The following is a 17,609-nucleotide window of genomic DNA, read 5'->3' as shown; positions in this document are numbered from 1 at the left end:
TCAGGCACAGAGTTAGGTCTTGTGTTATAGGGGTGAGCTGGGCAGATCATCTCTGCCGTCAGATAGGGTACAGTCTAAGAGGGTTTATAGCCATTGAGAAGTAATGATAAATGTGATGTCTCAAAGTAGAAACACAGGTTGCTGTGGGAGCATATGAGAGGAAGAACCTATCCTAGGGGCAGGGAAATGACAGTTAAGCTAAGTTTTAGAGGGGAATGGGAGCTAGGAAACAAAGAAGGTAGAAGGGTGCTCTAACTTCATGAAGGCTAGGAAGCCTAGAGCCTGGCTCCACTGGGTGTTTGTTCTCAACAATTTTATTACAAAACCCCAACCCATATTTCAGTATCTGCATTGATGCCACATTGACTAGCCATAATTGTAGCTACATTGAAGAGTAGTCACCTAGGCTGGTTGGGTTGAAAATAGATGAAAATAGAAGAATCACTGACCTGAATGAGTGTGTTATATAAATTCCCACCTTCTTTGGAACCAGAATAGTGAAGCGAAGGATTTGTCTAAACTTCACATACAGAGTATAATTAATTATAGCTTTAGGGCCATAGAATGAAGGGCTCCCAAAGAGGTGAAAAATCTCATGTTGTCCTCCGATATGTGTCAACAGATTAACCGTTCTGTGTAATGCCCTGGGTGCTGTGCCCTGGCTGCCATGGGAGATACTCTCAGTAATTTTAAAATAATAAATGAGTGAATGTCTAGATCTCTGCTTTACTGCCATAACTAGTCTTCTTTTCCTAAAACTTTCTTCACAGAGATATTAAATTGAGGGATATTGGTAATGGTTATGATTCATGCCCAGATTTATTGTGGACAGTTTAAATCCTAGTAAGTGAAATCCCATCACAGAATAGTTATTTCCACTGATTTTAGATGATTGGATATTTGAATTTAGAAGAAAAGGTCACAGATAGTGATAATCCAGACAGAGGTAATTATGAATATAGTAATTTTATTCATTTTTAGGATCAAATGTGTCAACTGAAAGTTTTTAAAAATATGCGTGTATTGTGATATGTTATAGAAATTATTTTTAATAGCTTGTGCCAATTTTCTGTAATTCCCTTCTTCCTCATAGAAAGCTAATTTTTCAAAACATGTAATTCCCTGAAAATTAAACATGATAAGAAGTTAAGGCAGCAGTATCTCTTGATCCCAGCAGAAATTATGTATACAGGATTTGATACTGAATCAGGTACTCTGTATACAGACCAGAACAATAGTTTGCTCTAGATAAATACTGAGGACAGCGTAAACAGGTTATAGCTTTAGTCCTCTGCAACTGAGGATACATATTTCCAAAGGTATTTTAAAGTACCAGTAAAAGTCCAGTGAATACTTCTCTCCTGTTCATGATATTTTAATCCATAAAATATTAATATTGCTTTTGGGAAGTAAACCTAACCCTGCGCTTTTATAAAATAGGAATCACTATTAATTCCACTAAGCAGAGGAAGAAGAAGCTATGTGTGCTCTTCAAACCAGTTTTGACCATTTGATTAAGAGCAATCTCAGTAACTGTTGCTCCAATTGAAATTAGTATATAAAGCACTTAAAATGGGGCATGGCACAGAATATGTGTTCAATGAATTTTACCTGTTGTCGTTACTATTACTGCTGTTATTATTATAACATTGCTGTCATTATTAGAACTGTAATTATTGGAAGTATTGTTACAGAAGATTACTTCAGACTTTCATGAGATTCAGGAACTTGAGGATGACCTGTTGTTCAACTTTAATTTTTTTAACATAAGAATTGTTTTAATATGTTCTTTAAATGTTAAGAGATTTAAATTTTAACCTTAGATAGTTTCTACAGAAAATGTTTAGAATAGATTGCAGGAGCATGACTGAAGATTTTTGTTGAATATTTCACACATTCTTCATCCCTAAATGACCTTTTGGCGCATTTGTAGGAATCGTCAGTTGGAAGGTATCTCGGTGGTAGCACAGCAATTTCATGAAACCTTAGAACCACTGAACGAGTGGCTTACAACCATAGAAAAGAGGCTGGTGAATTGTGAACCCATAGGAACCCAAGCATCTAAACTTGAGGAACAAATTGCACAGCACAAAGTAAGATATAAATCACACATTAGCGAGGTTCAGTTTTTATTGTGTGGTTTTGTGACATAAATTTGAGTTATGTACTATTGTTTTGTTTAATTGCAAACTAAATCCATTTCACATGTCATGCTTTAGTTTTATTTATGTTTTCATTTTTATTTGTCCATTCTTTTTGTTTTTCTTCTTTATTTTTTTAAACTTTGCTTAGGCCTTAGAAGATGACATCATCAATCACAATAAACATTTACACCAGGCTGTTAGCATTGGCCAGTCCTTAAAGGTTTTGAGCTCCAGGGAGGATAAAGATATGGTGCAGAGTAAATTAGACCTCTCTCAAGTATGGTACATTGAGATTCAAGAGAAAAGTCACAGCAGGTCTGAGCTCCTCCAGCAGGCCTTATGTAATGCTAAGATTTTTGGGGAAGATGAAGTTGAACTGATGAACTGGCTGAATGAAGTGCATGACAAACTGAGCAAGCTCTCAGTCCAGGATTACAGCACTGAGGGGCTATGGAAGCAGCAGTCTGAACTTCGGGTATTTTGATTTATTTTATTTTTATCTTATTTTTTCATTTCAATTGTCATTAGTCCTTATTTCTGTGCAATTTTATGTTTATGATGATTTCGATGAATTGCTGTACTCAAAAAAAGACTGTTATACAGATTACTTTTAATGAAGTCATTTTAAAGCAAAGAGTGACTCTATCCAATTAGCTGGATATTTCACTTTTCATTTTGTTATTTTATTGTTGTATACAAAGACCTATATTAACCAGTACTTCAGTACGTCCACAAAGCCCATTTTCATAGGGCCCTAAGTATTTTCTGAAAAGGAATATGCTGTGAATTATGGTAGATGGACATGGGGCACAGTGGTGAAAAGAAGAGGTCTAAACATGGGAACAATAAGAACATTTGAAAATGTGAGATATTTACTCAAATATGTCTCTGTGAAATCTAATTAAAGTTCTCTGAGATTAACTAATGTTAATGCCAACTTAAATGTTTTTCCCCCCACATAAAAATGGTACCTGTGTTTTCAGGTTCTGCAAGAGGACATCTCACTCAGGAAACAAAATGTAGATCAGGCTTTACTAAATGGTTTAGAACTACTTAAACAAACCACAGGTGAGATATCTTTCAAATCAAATCATCATGTGGTCAGCATTTTATATTGTTTTCAAAATATTTTAGAGATGGGAGAAAACCAAAACACTTTATGATTTTTGGTCCATTCCAAGACTTTTATTCTGGAGAATGCTTTGAAGACCAATCAAGGGGGTGGTTAGGATATGATCTCACTTTTTTCTCATGATCTCACTTGAGTTCTTGATGGAGGTTGTGTGTATTACTCATAACATAAAGCACTTTGGCGCGGGAGCTCATCAGAGAAGCCCAGGACAGAGTCACATTACTTTTCCACTTGTGGAAGTCAAATGTACACGTAGGTTGTAGACAATTTCTTTTTAAGATAGATTGCATTGCAGTGACACACAGTATGGCTATGTGCATAGCTATACATGGGCTTCATTTCTTCATGTCTGAATCACTAAGAAAACTGATACACAGTTTAGTATCTAGATGAGATTTTTAGGACAACTCAGGGAAACTAGTTTTAGTGATTCCTTTGGCCATAGGAATTTCACTATACCTATATCCAGTTCAGCAATATGTGTATTTTGGGGGAAAGTACCGTTCATTATGTATTGAAGAAATTAAATGTAGAATCAAGAGCCTTGAGCTGGAAGTCTGAAGCCCAGGACACAATTTTTCTGTGTGTCAAAAAATGAGGTAGAGGCAAATAAAGATCTGTTGGAATAGTGCAGATGAGTGATGCTGAGTAACTAAGAGCAGAGAGGCTAAGTATCTTGCCCAAAGTAACCCAGCTTTTAAGCCATGTATGAAGTCAATATTTGAACTCAAGCAGTTTTTAACCCCTCTTCTTTGAAAACAAAGTCTCATACAGATAGATACAAAAATACTGCTTTCCACATAGCTAAAGACACTTAGCCTTTTCCAGTTTCTACATTTGTATTTTCAGAGTGATTTAGATTTGCCGGAAATCTTGGGAAAGATTAAAATTTAGAAAAGGGCTTCTCTTGAGTAAGATTATCTTTAGAAAAATGTCTCCCTTTGTTCTGTAGAAATTTCATCAGTGTTCCATAATATCTGAAGAAACCCTCCCCCTGCCTTTTTTTCTTTCATAAGAAATAACGTGACTTTGAAATTTTAGGTGATGAAGTTTTAATAATTCAAGATAAATTGGAAGCCATTAAAGCAAGGTACAAAGACATTACTAAATTGAGCACTGATGTGGCCAAGACTCTGGAACAGGCGCTGCAGCTTGCAAGGCAGCTGCACTCCACACACGAAGAGCTGTGTACCTGGCTGGACAAAGTGGAGGTAGAATTACTTTCATATGAAACTCAGGTTCTGAAAGGAGAAGAAGCAAGTCAAGCACAAATGAGACAAAAGGTAAGCTCTGATTTCTGCATTTTGGATTAGTCTTTTAGGCAGTCTTATTCACACAAAAATAAAATTATATTTGTCTTATGTCATTACATATGCTGAAGGATGCCTTGGTGGGTGGAGACCCAATAGAAATTGGCAGCAGATCAACTGTTTAAAGTTTTAGGAGCCCAGAGATGAAAACAGTATATAATAATTGTTGCAAGAGTCTTCTATTTGGGAGTATAGTTTATTACCCAAGGGACAGAATGATGAAAACAGAAAGAAAAAATGGAAAATGATCATTGTTTCAGAGACACACATAATTTGGTTGGAATACCAATATTTCTATAAGATAACATGGGGTGGGTTTTCTAATTATATCACAAAAGTAGTGTACTGCATGATAATCCTTCCTCTTTTCCAAGACATCAGCCTCTGTTTTTATCTTCCTTGAAGTTGAAGTATGATCACATGTGGGTGAAAGGGAGTTGGTGAGGTCAGGCTCACTGAGCCTGTAATGATTCTCTTGTCATGATTTAAAGCCAGTTTGTCATCATTTTGAGGGTCACTTAATTCTGGCTTGGAATATCCTCTTCATTTTACTTTTCTGTTACCTGATTACTTAGAGGTTCCCAGAAAGCAAAGAATAATACATGTTAACTTGCTTGTTTTTGCTTCTGAAATTTTAAATATTTATATTAAATTTCAAAGATAAAATCTTGCCACGTCGACAAATGAATTGTTCTTTGAACTTCTCAGGAAACATTTTCCTTTTTGCAAAATAGCTTTAGATAAAAAAGGTTTATTTAACTCAACTGAAACTAAGGGAGGGGAGTGGGGCAAAGCATCACATTATTCACCTGCAAAGGACTTGAGCTCCAAGAACAGTTAAAGGAAAAGTCTGTTGAAGCTCTTAAGTGTTACTTATTTGTATGTTTTCAGGAACTGAAGAAGGAAGCTAAGAACAACAAAGCCTTACTGGACTCCCTTAATGAAGTGAGCAGTGCTTTGCTGGAACTGGTACCATGGAGGGCAAGAGAAGGACTTGAGAAAATGGTAGCCGAGGACAATGAGCGCTACCGATTAGTGAGCGACACCATCACTCAGAAGGTGGAGGAGATCGATGCTGCCATTCTGCGATCACAGCAGGTAGGGGGAAATGGTTTGTTGTTTAGGCAATAAATTTTCTCCAGCTGTTCCCAGAGCCTTTACCTGAACAAAGATGCCTGTTAATACTGTTTCCATTCATTTGCTGTGCTTCCAAAATGAAAGGGTGGATTTGAAAAGAAGTTGACTGGGCTTCTTCGACGTCTTAGCACCAGGGCAAGGCTAATCTGTACATTGTTCACAGCCATCTGCCTCATTGTTTCACAGATTTATCCTTACGAAGTCAGACACTGCGAAGATCAGCCCAGCTTTCCAAACAAAATGCTTTTGTCTACACATATGCATATTGCTGATATTAATTTTTATGTATTGACTAAGTCTAATCTGTATGTGAGTAAATAATGTGAATTGTTTTGTAAGTCAGTATAACTGTTCATTTACAGAAAGCTGGGGCAAAGAGAATGTTTTCTTTTTAAAAATGAAGCAGCTTTGTTGGTAATGTGAAGTTTTTTTCTGAAGATGACAGACGGGGGAAAAGATGATAGGTTCCAATTTGTCTGTAACTCCTGCAGAATGTATACTCCAAGAGTTTTATAGGCATTCGGCCCTTAGCCACAGCTCCCTGGGAAGACTGTGGGCAATGAGTGGGGTCCTGGAAATAGAAGTTTGTAATACATGTGTTGATTAACTTCAGTTGAAATTTCTGTGAATATTTATATTAAGTCATCAGAGTTACTACAAAGTTTATGTGTGGGGGTAGTATGATATTGCACTGTACTTCAGAGCAGAGCTTATGATGGTGTACGACTAAGCTTTTACTAGTATGAGCCAAAAGCAAGAGGCATAAATCAAGCTGATTCTGTGGGAGCATCCGAAATTAATTTTCTAATGTTGCCATAGAAATGGAATTTATAGTTAGTTCTAAAGCATAATGTTCCGCTCCTCATTTTAGTGCTGTGCTCTGGGATCACAACAGCTGATGAAATGCAGTGATAGCAAAAGTCCTGCCTAAGAAATTTTAGTGAAGGAGGGCGTTCATGCTTGAGGAATGTATTTGTGTGACTCTTTCTAAACAGAGGAGTTTGTATGCCTCATTATTATAGGAAAATGAGGGTGTTTATTTGTGAAGTTTATTCAACTATTGAAAAATATATTTTTTTCACTGAAATGAATTTGAACGTTTCCGAACTGGCACTGAAGGCTTCTCTAAACAGCAAGAAAATTATTCTGTACTCTTGGGAGTAAGATTTTCTTGAGAAGTTGACTATGGTTGGCTGGTTCAGTAAAGTGAGACAGTAATAAGGGCACAGTCACAGATTGAGTTTTCGTTGGTTAGTAATCTCTGATATGTGCCAAGGGCATTAACTGTGGCCAGGTTCTTCAAGGTTTTGCATATGTTTTCCAAAGTCATGGGTTTGGAAAGTAAGTCAGTGTAAGTCTTCCGGAATCCTTTAGGAAAATAATGATTTTTTTTTTTTCTGATAGAATCAGTCCTTATTTAAAATTTCAAGATTTTCTCAAAGAATATAGAAAAATTCATGAAAGAAAGCATATGTAAGCAATTCGGTCTGTATCCTTCCAGTCTTCCTCTAGAAAGAGAAGGAGAATTTATATAGTAAAATCCTTTTGAAAGAGAAAGACAATGTATATAGTAAAAGTCTTACTACCAATAGATTACACATCTTAATGCCACTGATATCTTCTGGTTGTTCATGTGTGTATTTTTATCTTCATTCCTTTGCCTGCAAGTCTGTCCAATGAAAATACCTCCAATAAGGCTACATAGACACACAGATGTTTAGAGCTGGGGGGAACATGCCCAGCATGCGTGGGGCAAAGTGACTTGCATGTGGTCTCACAAGCAGTAAGTGGCAGAGTAGCAACTAAAATTTAATCCATATCTCATTCTCCCTCACTGCTGGGCCTCCTCATAAATTATATATATAGAAAAACCCTCGAGGGTGGGAAACCGCTTTTTTCTAAACTTCTTCAATAATCTGAAGGTTCCATTATTACAACAAAGTGGAGGTGTATAATGAGAATATTTCCAGCTATAAAGACTGTGGAGGATGAGAATACAACACTAAAAGGATCATAAAACATTACCGTGTAGGGAAACGTAAGAATAGAGTAGTAGGTACCTGTCTTCCTGGTGTGGCAGAGATTTTGCACTTAAAAGACAAGTTTCTAAACTCGTAATTTTCAAGTTTATAAAGGAGCTAATATATCCCTGAAATATTTTATAACGTTGCCTACTTATAGATGTTTGGAATTAGGACCAGAGTACAGTTTGATAAAAATGTTTGTTTTCTGTTTTACCCAATAACTACATCCATGAAATATAAAAAGGAGTGATGAAAAAAAGCATATCTTTAGACCTGGACATTAGCCACATATTTTGGACTATCTGTTTTACATTGTTTAAACAAATTACCATTCTGAGTCTCTTCTCCATATGAAATAGGGACATGATATGACCTGAGCCCATCTTTTTAGACACACCTTTAGTCATATGCAATTTGTTTTATTAACAGTGACTCTTCCCCCAGACCCCTGCCCCCAGCCTACCAACAGCCACATGTGATGGGGTAAGGACATTTCTTGAATGATACTTCATGATTTTAAAATTTATAGATGTAATGATTTGTCCCAGTTAAATCAGGGAGAGTTAAATTAGATTTTCAATGACTAGGTGTTCTGTTTCCTGAGCAGAAATATCTCTTAAGATACTTCATATTTTTCCCAGTTTTAAGGTTGCATATATACAGATATACCTCCTTTATAATGTCAACCTGCTTTTTGAAATTTAACAAAAGCATAAGCACCTTGTGAACTGTCAAGCCACAATCACAGAATGTATTGACTTCTAAACATCAGCATGGAAGATGTCAAGAAAAACATGGAAAAGACTTAAAAGTTTGAAGGGAGAACAGAAGGGAACATACAGACACCTTCTCATTAGCACATACTTTGTAACCACTTTGTATAAATTTAGGTTTTTAAAAAGTTTTGATTTGACAGGGTTAGATTTTCTTGTTAACCCTATATCACAATAACAGTTTTGAAAAGATACGCAATTGAACTTTCATAACATAGGTGTGAAGGCCCTATTCGTTATTATCTGAGAAATAATTGAAAAACCTCAGTAATGGGTGAATGAGTAAGAACTTGTACATTCACTGATACCACCCACCAATCCCCCAAATCTGACTCTAGATTTGCAGGCATTGATATTCTAAAAAGGATATTATTTCTTAAAGTAGTTGGGCCCATTCATTACTTTTAGGAAGAAATTGAATGGGACAAGGCAGCTTAGTAAATAATGATGTTGAGCTGAACTGCCTCCCTTTTACAATACATGCCATTATCTGAGTTATAAACCGTACGTACTTTTGCATTTTAAACCTACACAGAGTAGCATATCTTTGTTGCTTTCTTTCTACAAGCTTTGTGGAAATGGAGAAAGGCACTTTTGCTTGAAAAATGTACAAACTTGGGTTCTGAATTCAGACTACCTTGATTCTTTAAGCCTCAGAGCAATTCATCATCCTTTGCTTCTTATAATGTACAACTGTCAGTAGTTGCTAAAATATGTATATCTTAGCAGGTCTGGGAATGCCAAGCTTTCTTCAGCAGTTCTAATTGCTTGGCTTATGTAAGCGGGCCCCATAATAACCCTGTTAGAAAGGCCCTTGGATTGGTGGTTTGGGTGCAGTTAATGCAAACAACTCATTGGGTCATTAGGAATAAACCTGGAGAAAAATATCACCTGTTTATTTCTTTTAAAGGACCAGAAGGAAACATCTCCTACGGAAATGAGATTTGTTTAGACCCTCCAGGTGTTGTGGATGGGAAAATATGGGCTGTGTTATAAATAATGAGAAGCAAAGTGGAAGGAAATGCTAATCAAAAGAAAGTGATAAGATCCCCAGTCAGGGGAAGGGAGTAAAAAGGATGTCCTTGAGGTTAAGGTTTGCTTATCACTTTGCCTTAAACCTCTATGAAAACCTATTACGTATTGACCGTTGTGGTATCTGGCAGTCCAGAAGTCAGACCACCTTCGTTAGAATCTCAGGCTCAGCATTTACTACCTGAGTAGTCTTTGGTAAGTTAGTTAACTTCCCTTTACCTCATTTTGCTAAGCTGGAAATGGAGTTAATGGTAATGCATGATACAGCTGTCAGGATTAAAGGAGGATTGCATGTTAAGCACTTAGAACAGTGTGCTCAGTAGGGTGCTGGCTGTTACTGTTTTAGAGAGTGTCTTTCAGGCATATTTAGATGTAGCTACTTAAAATGTCTTGCACTAACTTTTAGAAAATTCCTGAAATGCTAATTCAACCATAAACAGAAGTTACAGTAGCTAAGTTGGTGATTCAGCTCCTCTGATGCTATTAAAGTATTTCCCCAAATACAATTATGGATGCCAAGATTCTCAACATTTTATGTTAAGTCAAATTTTACTACTTGTATGAGTAGTAAACAAATTTACTAAAATTTGGCCTACTGTATTTCTCTCCATGTTGCTTACATGTAAAGTGAGCCATTTTTATGGTCCATTAGAAATATACATGTTAACCAGTCATTTGAGTGAGTCATAGACCTAAAATGCCTCGCCTTACTATAAATTACTTACTGTAGATCTTGTAGCTACTCCCTTTGTTGCTTAACAATATTTGATAATTTTTAAAAGTTTCTCTAATGACAGGCGGGAAATACCTGTTTGAAGTCTTTTTTTTTTTTTTTTCCTTAGCAGAGCAAATGTTTGACTTGATCAAAGAAACATTGTTTGGATTTCAGCTTTCCTTTTTTGGCACCTTAGATGGCATCACCATACTGTTTATTGCTGGAAAGTTTTTTTTTTTTTAAATAGGGGAGACATGGTGTTAAACTAATATTAATATTTCACAGCCTGACTGTCTTTATGAGGACACTCATTTAAATACTGTCAGGCTGAACACAAACAAGAGGGGTAGGGTGTCACTTTATTTTTTTTTTCAGGAACCAGTAGAAAAAAAAAATTTATAACTGTTAAATTTTATTCAGATATCTTGCAGTATTTACACTCAGGTAGAAAGGCCTGATGAACTGTTTTTCTCAGTCTTATATCCTTTAAGTGAATCACATAATCAATTTTTACCTATAGCTTTATTATATATGCCTTGAAAAGTAAGAATCCACATAGAAGACTCTTTCACTTCTTTTTCATGGGGATTCTTTCTCCACACCTGAAGCTGCTGAATTAGTTGATGAAATGTTTTTCTTTTGTTTTCATATTGATCAATAATTGCTCATGAATAACTTCATTTGAAATTAAATAATATCACAGAAATTATTGAACCAGCTTAAGATAGATTATTTTAAGTGGTTTCTTGGTTTCCTTATAATTACAGAAAGTCTACCTATAAGCGTGATGATATTAAATTTTCAATATCAAAAAATAAATTATACCCCACGTTGATGAGGTTATAGCAAAACACTGCTTGTGGGAGTGTACGTTAGCACATTCTACCTGAAGGGCAATTGGGCAGTATTATATGGAAGGGAGAAAACACAAATAGGAACTCATAGGTGAGACGTTACCCACCTAAGTTCACCTGCAGCTGTAGAAACAATACAGAGAGATCCCATTGTATCCTCTACTCAGTTTTCCCCAGTGGTAACATCTTTATAGTAAAATATCACAAGCAGCATATTGACATTGATACAGTCAAGATACAGAATATTCCCCTCACCACAAGAATCCTTCATGCTGCTCTGTGAGCCATACCCATTCCATCCCACCCTACCCTCCCTAACTTCTGTCAACCACAAAGCTGTTCTCCATTTCTATAATGTTATTTCAAGAATGTTCAAGTATTTTTTCAGTCCCAATCTCTTTCTCTTCTCCTTCTGGGACTCTGATAACATGAATATTAGGACTTTTGTTGTAGTTCCACAGGTACCTGCAGTTCTGATTATTTTTTAAGTTATTTTCTATTATTCAGTTTGGGTAATTTCCATTTCTATTTCTAAGTGGTAATTTCTTTTCCTTCACTGATTCTTTCTTCTGTCCCCTTCATTGAGCTCATCCACTGAGATTTTTATTTCAGTTACATTTTTCAGTTCTACATTTTCATTTGGTTCTTCTTTATACTGTATATTCCTTTTCTTTGCTGAGATGTTCTATGTTGTTGATAAAGCCTTCTAATTTCTAATTTGTTTCAGCTATGAACATTCAGAAGTACTCACTGAAGCATTTTTATCATGGCTGCTTTAAAATCATTGTCAGATAATTCTAACATGTCTGCCATCTGGGTATTGGCATCTATTTGATTATCTTCTTTAATTCAGTTTGAGATTTTCCTGGCTCTTATATGATGTTATGAGTGTTAGAGCTTAAGCTTTCTGTTTTAACTGCCTTCCTCTGTAACCACTCTGGCAGAAGGTGGGGCTGCTACCAGGTGAAGGTAGAAGTCCAGGTTCCCAATTCAACCTCTGTTGACACCTAGGAGATGGCTCGTCATTTCTGCTGGGTGGGAGTGGGAGTTCCAGCTCCCTATGTGGTCTCTACTAGTACCACGGTGCAGGTGGCTGTGATGGTGACACACTGAGTGATGATGAAGATCCTGACTCTCCACTAGGCCTTCTCTGATATCACCCCAGAGGAGTGGAGGGAGGAGCAGTTCGTTACTGCTTAGTGGGGGTGGAAGCCCAGCCTCCCCACATGGTCTCAACTGGCACGATGATCTGGGGATGAAAATTCTGGCTCCCTACTTGGCATTCTCTAGCATCTCCCAGCAAGAGTGTTGGGGACCTTGTCATGGCATTGCAAGGATAGAAGTGTAGGCCCCCCATTTGTCCTTCCTTGGCATGAGTGTGAGTGGAGCAACCATTTTTTCTGTAGTGTTCTGTAGTGTTTGGTTGGAATAGAGTGGTTATTGTTTAAAAGTTGTCTGTTTTGCTAGACTACTCCTTTCCTGGTCCTTTGGCTAGAGAGAGCAGGCTTGTTTTGGGACTTTGTACCCATTAGTCTTGTGTGGTTGCCAGTTTCTCCAGTATTTAGTCTTAGATATGTGAGGCAAAAAGAAAATCCCAGAGAATTCACCACTGTGTTCTTCCTTGTGGCCCAAGGTCCGTGGTAGTTCTGTCCTCTTCTCTCCCCTTTGTGGAATCTTCTTTATATGTTTTATATATAATGCCTGGGATTTGTAAGTATGCTTATCATGAGGAACAGAGAAAAGCTAATGTACTCCATCTTCCCATGAGTTGGCATAGCGTTGCAGAGTTTTTAAAGTACGAATTTTTAAAAATCTAGTTTCTTATCTCCACCCATCTTTCTCCCCACCTACCTGTTTTCCCACCCCATCTGGATTTCCAGATTCCTTTGAAAAGTTAGAAGATCTGGCAGTGCTGGACTTGAATAGCCAAAATGTTCATTCCTCATTAATTCTTCCAACTGAGGTCATTTCAGTGATCATTTATGGTTGGTACTGTGGTGTCACAGGCCCATTTTATTCATGGGAGCCACTGGGGTTTATCCGATGGAAGACGTTGAAAATGTTCGTGCTCTTTGACTTGATAGTCACTTCTAGGAATCTGCACTAAGGAACTAATTAGAGATGCCAACAGAAATTTATATGCAAATATATTCATTGTAGAGTTGTTTGTATAATAGCAAAAATGCAGAAAGCTGAAATGAAAATCCAGGTATGCTAGAATATAATGGTATTGTTTGAAAATCACATTTAAAGGAGTATGACATGGGAAATGTTCATAGTAAATGAAAAAGCAGGATATAAAGCTGTTTATACAGTGTCATCCCAGACATTTTTATACAAATCTTTCTCTCTTGATTTGTGGAAGAAAATTCACTACAATACCAGCAGTGTTAACTCTAGGTTTTAATTTTCTTCTATATGTTTTTCTCTGCTTTATGAATTTGTACTGTGCTTATAAATTACTGTTTTAATTACTGTTATGATCAGGAAAATAACATTTCTTAAAATATTTAAGAATGCTCTTAAAAATGTTTTCTGCCATTATTAAATGAGATGCTTAAAAATTATACATGAATCATTTAGGGGTATACTCTGCATATATAGAGATGTATATTTACACATGCATTTATAAACATAATAGTATAATAAATGGGGATATTCTATTCTTTTAGCTAGGAACTATGTACTTTGATAGCAGAATGTTAGTTGCATATCATAGCAGTTGAACTGATGGGTGAAATGATTAAAAGATGGTTCCTCAATGAGAACTCATGGACACAGGAAGGGGAACATCACACTCCGGGGACTGTTGTGGGGTTGGGGGAGGGGGGAGGGACAGCATTAGGAGATGTACCTAATGCTGAATGACGAGTTAATGGGTGCAGGAAATCAACGTGGCACATGGATACATATGTAACAAACCTGCACATTGTGCACATGTACCCTAAAACCTAAAGTATAATTAAAAAAAAAAAAAAAAAAAAAAAGAAAAGATGGTTCCTGGCTATTGGCTTTCATAACTGTTACACTTGAACAGTACTCCTAAGGTGCAAATTATTAAGACTGCCTAAAAAGAAGGCAATAGTGCTAGCTGTCCTAAAATCATTAATGCAGTGCTATAAATCCAACATTTTTTAAGAGCTTGTGTTTAATTACTCTGTGGAAAGTTCTCCTTTCTTTAAAATTTAGTCATTATCACAAATTATTTTAGGATGCCATGAGGAAACAAGCTCGGATTTTCCACTTGTGTGATAAAGATATTTCAAAGAACTGTAGATAGGTATTTTCTGGCACCAGGAACAGGAACGTGCTGACCTAATTATTTATCTTTTGTTTAGTTTGACCAAGCAGCTGATGCTGAGTTATCCTGGATTACTGAAACAGAAAAAAAATTGATGTCTCTGGGTGACATCAGGCTTGAGCAAGACCAGACTTCTGCTCAGCTTCAAGTTCAAAAGGTGAAGAAATACATTTCCAATTGCCATATAAATTATCTGTTGGTCTGCTCCTACTCTATAAAATGTGCCTGTATGATTTACTTTTTAAGACTCCTCTAGTGTAACGTGGTATTTTTAACTGCTTAGCCTAATTGTTTTCATTTTAGTCATACAATTTCTTGTTTTATTTTTTGTCTTTATTTTGGTAAATCACAGACATTCACCATGGAGATTTTGAGACACAAGGATATTATTGATGAACTTGTTAAATCCGGGCATAAAATCATGACCGCATGCAGTGAAGAGGAAAAGCAATCAATGAAGGTATAATCTTGTCTGTGGACTGGTAGTGGGACTCTTGAAAAAACAGCAGGTGTTGAGCTTTCAGTCCTAGAAAAACACTTCTCCGTTATCCACAGCTGCCATTTGAGCAGCAAAAATAATTAGTTTAAATAAGGCATTTTTCAAGTTTATAGAATAACAGTGAAAGGAATATCTCTTAAGAGAATCACTATGAGGGCAATCTTTTTGAATAGGCACAAAGGCTATTAAGGTTTGAGACTTTAGTTAACTGGCACGCATTAAGCATTCAGTTAATGTTAGCTGTATTATTACCATTATTATTAGTATAAATTATTGTTTTTTATATGTATCAACTATTGTTTATGTGCTTCAGAGACATTTGGGCCTCTTAATAAAAACCAAAATATGTGGCTCTCTCTAATGCTGAAATCCATTTTGTATAAAGTTACAGTAAGCTATATAGGGAAAATATGGTCTGAGTAATTAAGGAAGCATTCAGTCTGTGTAGTTTTAATTATCCTTTAATTTGGCAGAAAACCAGCCACAAATAAAAATGTTCAATTCATATTCAGACATCTAAGCAGCCTGAAGAAATTGATGTATATTCATCCTTCTGGTAGGAAAGATATCCCATGCATGGCAAAAAAAAATAGGAATCTCTATGCCTAAAATCATATTTTAAAGAGTATGCATTGCTTTTAAGGTAGACCACAGATAAAATAATAGAATGCACAATGTAATGGTATGCACTCTTTTATTTATGTATACTCTACAATGGCAATTTGCTTGTTTATAATTGAATCTTTATTATTTTTGTAAAGACTCTGATGTGAAAAATACAGATTGTCATGAAATAATTTCTTTGTTATTCTGTGGTTTATTGGGTTATGATTGTGGTTTATCTTCTGCTATTAGTTTTTGCTATGAGTTTATACCATAATCTAGATCACTGTGACTGCCCCGTTAAATCCGGGTATAGCACAATGGCAAATGTTCTGCTTTGATTCCTCTCCTCTTTCTCTTTCTCTTTCTCTTTCTCTCTCCCCCCGCCACCTCTCTCTCTCTCTATATATATACACGCACATGTATATATACACTTACACACATATATGTGTGTATATATATATATTATTAATTTTGTTAACTAAAAATTTTGACAATTTCATTTGCAAAAGGTAGTCTTTATTTTTTTTCTGCAAAATATATGTTGCCAGAATCACATGCGACTTGTTTTCTAATCTTGAAGCCATTGTGAGAATGACTGGAGAACTGTGCATATTGTTTTTGGAGATCTCAGTGTCTTATTCATAAAAACTTGAGGCACTTTAATTTAAAGTGAACTTTTGTACGTATAAACCATTAAAATCTGAATAGCTTTTACTGATGTATTCATTTAACACATATTTGTCAAATGCCCACTCTGTCCGGGTGTACTGTGCTGGACAGAGCACTCTGGAGTGTGTGTGCTCGTTGGCCTGACCAGTTAAACATTTCGTCCTTTTATTTTCTAGAAAAAACTGGACAAGGTACTGAAGAACTATGATACCATCTGCCAGATTAATTCAGAAAGGTATCTGCAGCTGGAGCGGGCACAGTCCCTGGTTAACCAATTCTGGGAAACATATGAAGAACTTTGGCCATGGCTGACAGAAACACAATCAATCATCTCTCAGCTTCCCGCCCCAGCCCTTGAATATGAAACTCTAAGGCAGCAGCAGGAAGAACATCGGGTAAGCCTGATGTGAAAGAGAATATTGTATTCCCCATTAAAAGAGAATCATGATTTTTATGGTGGTTTTTAGTACAGTTAAACACTTACATGATTAAGGCATTTTAGAATATTGTGTTCTGGGCTGTATAATTTGCTTACCTCATAATTGCTTCTTATACAGGGTTATAGCAAGAAGACTCATGTGGATATACTTACTGTATATGTCATTAATTACATCACAACTTTGATAAAATATGCAGTATAAATCATCTAGATAGAAAAAAATTCCCATTTAAAAATGTTATAGAAATAAGCTTTTGAAGTGCTTTCAATTTACACATGTTGAATTGTTTTAAATTTATACATTTAGAATGTAAATGCAGAGTGGAAATATATGGGAGAACCATTATACAGACAAGGCCATTGAGCTGGGAGAAAATGTGTAATATAATGAATGTGTCAAAATAGCAATATTATGAAAGCTATGAAAAGGGAAAATGATGAAGTATAAAGACAGATTATTTTGTTCACCTCCTGTACATGGAACTCCTTTGAAGTTCTTGTTCCTGTTAGTGTAAATGGGTAAAGTAGGAGGAGCACATTTACAACTACAGTTACGTCACATTTTAAACATGTATGAAATGGCACATAAAGCCCTCTTTTCAGCAGTCACTTAATTGTTAATATGGCTTAAAATTTTGTAAGGGTTTATGTGAGAGAGCATTCCAGACTGTCAGAAAAAAACTAGATTTCTTGCTATTTATGGACTCGTGAACCTAGTTGCTCTTCCAGATCTGTACAGAATGTACTCTGAGACTAATCATGGTGTGCATGTGTGTGTGTGTATGTGCATGAGGGTGTGTGTGTGTGTATGCCTGTGCCCAAGAGAGAGGGAGGGGGAGAGAGAGAAAGGGAGGGAAAAGTTCAATTCAGGGTTTATTACATCATTGTTTGGAATATGTGACATCTTGTTAATCTTGTTTGTTTACCTTTTTAATGAATTGGCATTGAAGACTATACTGAAGTATTTATTTAAA

The 17,609-nt window shown here is 36.1% G+C and overlaps 1 protein-coding gene across 26 annotated transcripts in view; it reads left to right on the top strand.

Annotated features, from left to right (window-relative positions):
• Positions 1-17,609, top strand: part of DST (dystonin) — a 499,064-nt gene that overhangs the window by 425,622 nt on the left and 55,833 nt on the right. For 23 of the 26 annotated variants that reach the window (XM_055263445.2, XM_063632850.1, XM_055263432.2 and 20 more), the window contains 8 exons: positions 1,934-2,093; positions 2,293-2,619; positions 3,128-3,212; positions 4,318-4,559; positions 5,478-5,684; positions 14,460-14,579; positions 14,775-14,882; positions 16,373-16,591. In XM_055263445.2, the coding sequence (XP_055119420.2) occupies positions 1,934-2,093; positions 2,293-2,619; positions 3,128-3,212; positions 4,318-4,559; positions 5,478-5,684; positions 14,460-14,579; positions 14,775-14,882; positions 16,373-16,591 (1,468 nt within the window). The remainder of the gene's footprint in view (positions 1-1,933; positions 2,094-2,292; positions 2,620-3,127; positions 3,213-4,317; positions 4,560-5,477; positions 5,685-14,459; positions 14,580-14,774; positions 14,883-16,372; positions 16,592-17,609) is intronic. The other 3 variants (XM_055263437.2, XM_055263449.2, XM_055263442.2) reach the window with 1 other exon arrangement.

Source organism: Symphalangus syndactylus, chromosome 23 (assembly GCF_028878055.3).
Source record: "Symphalangus syndactylus isolate Jambi chromosome 23, NHGRI_mSymSyn1-v2.1_pri, whole genome shotgun sequence".
NCBI classification, from domain to species: domain Eukaryota; kingdom Metazoa; phylum Chordata; class Mammalia; order Primates; family Hylobatidae; genus Symphalangus; species Symphalangus syndactylus.
Note: the sequence above shows the minus strand (reverse complement) of the source record. Positions and strands in the feature narration are given on the sequence as shown.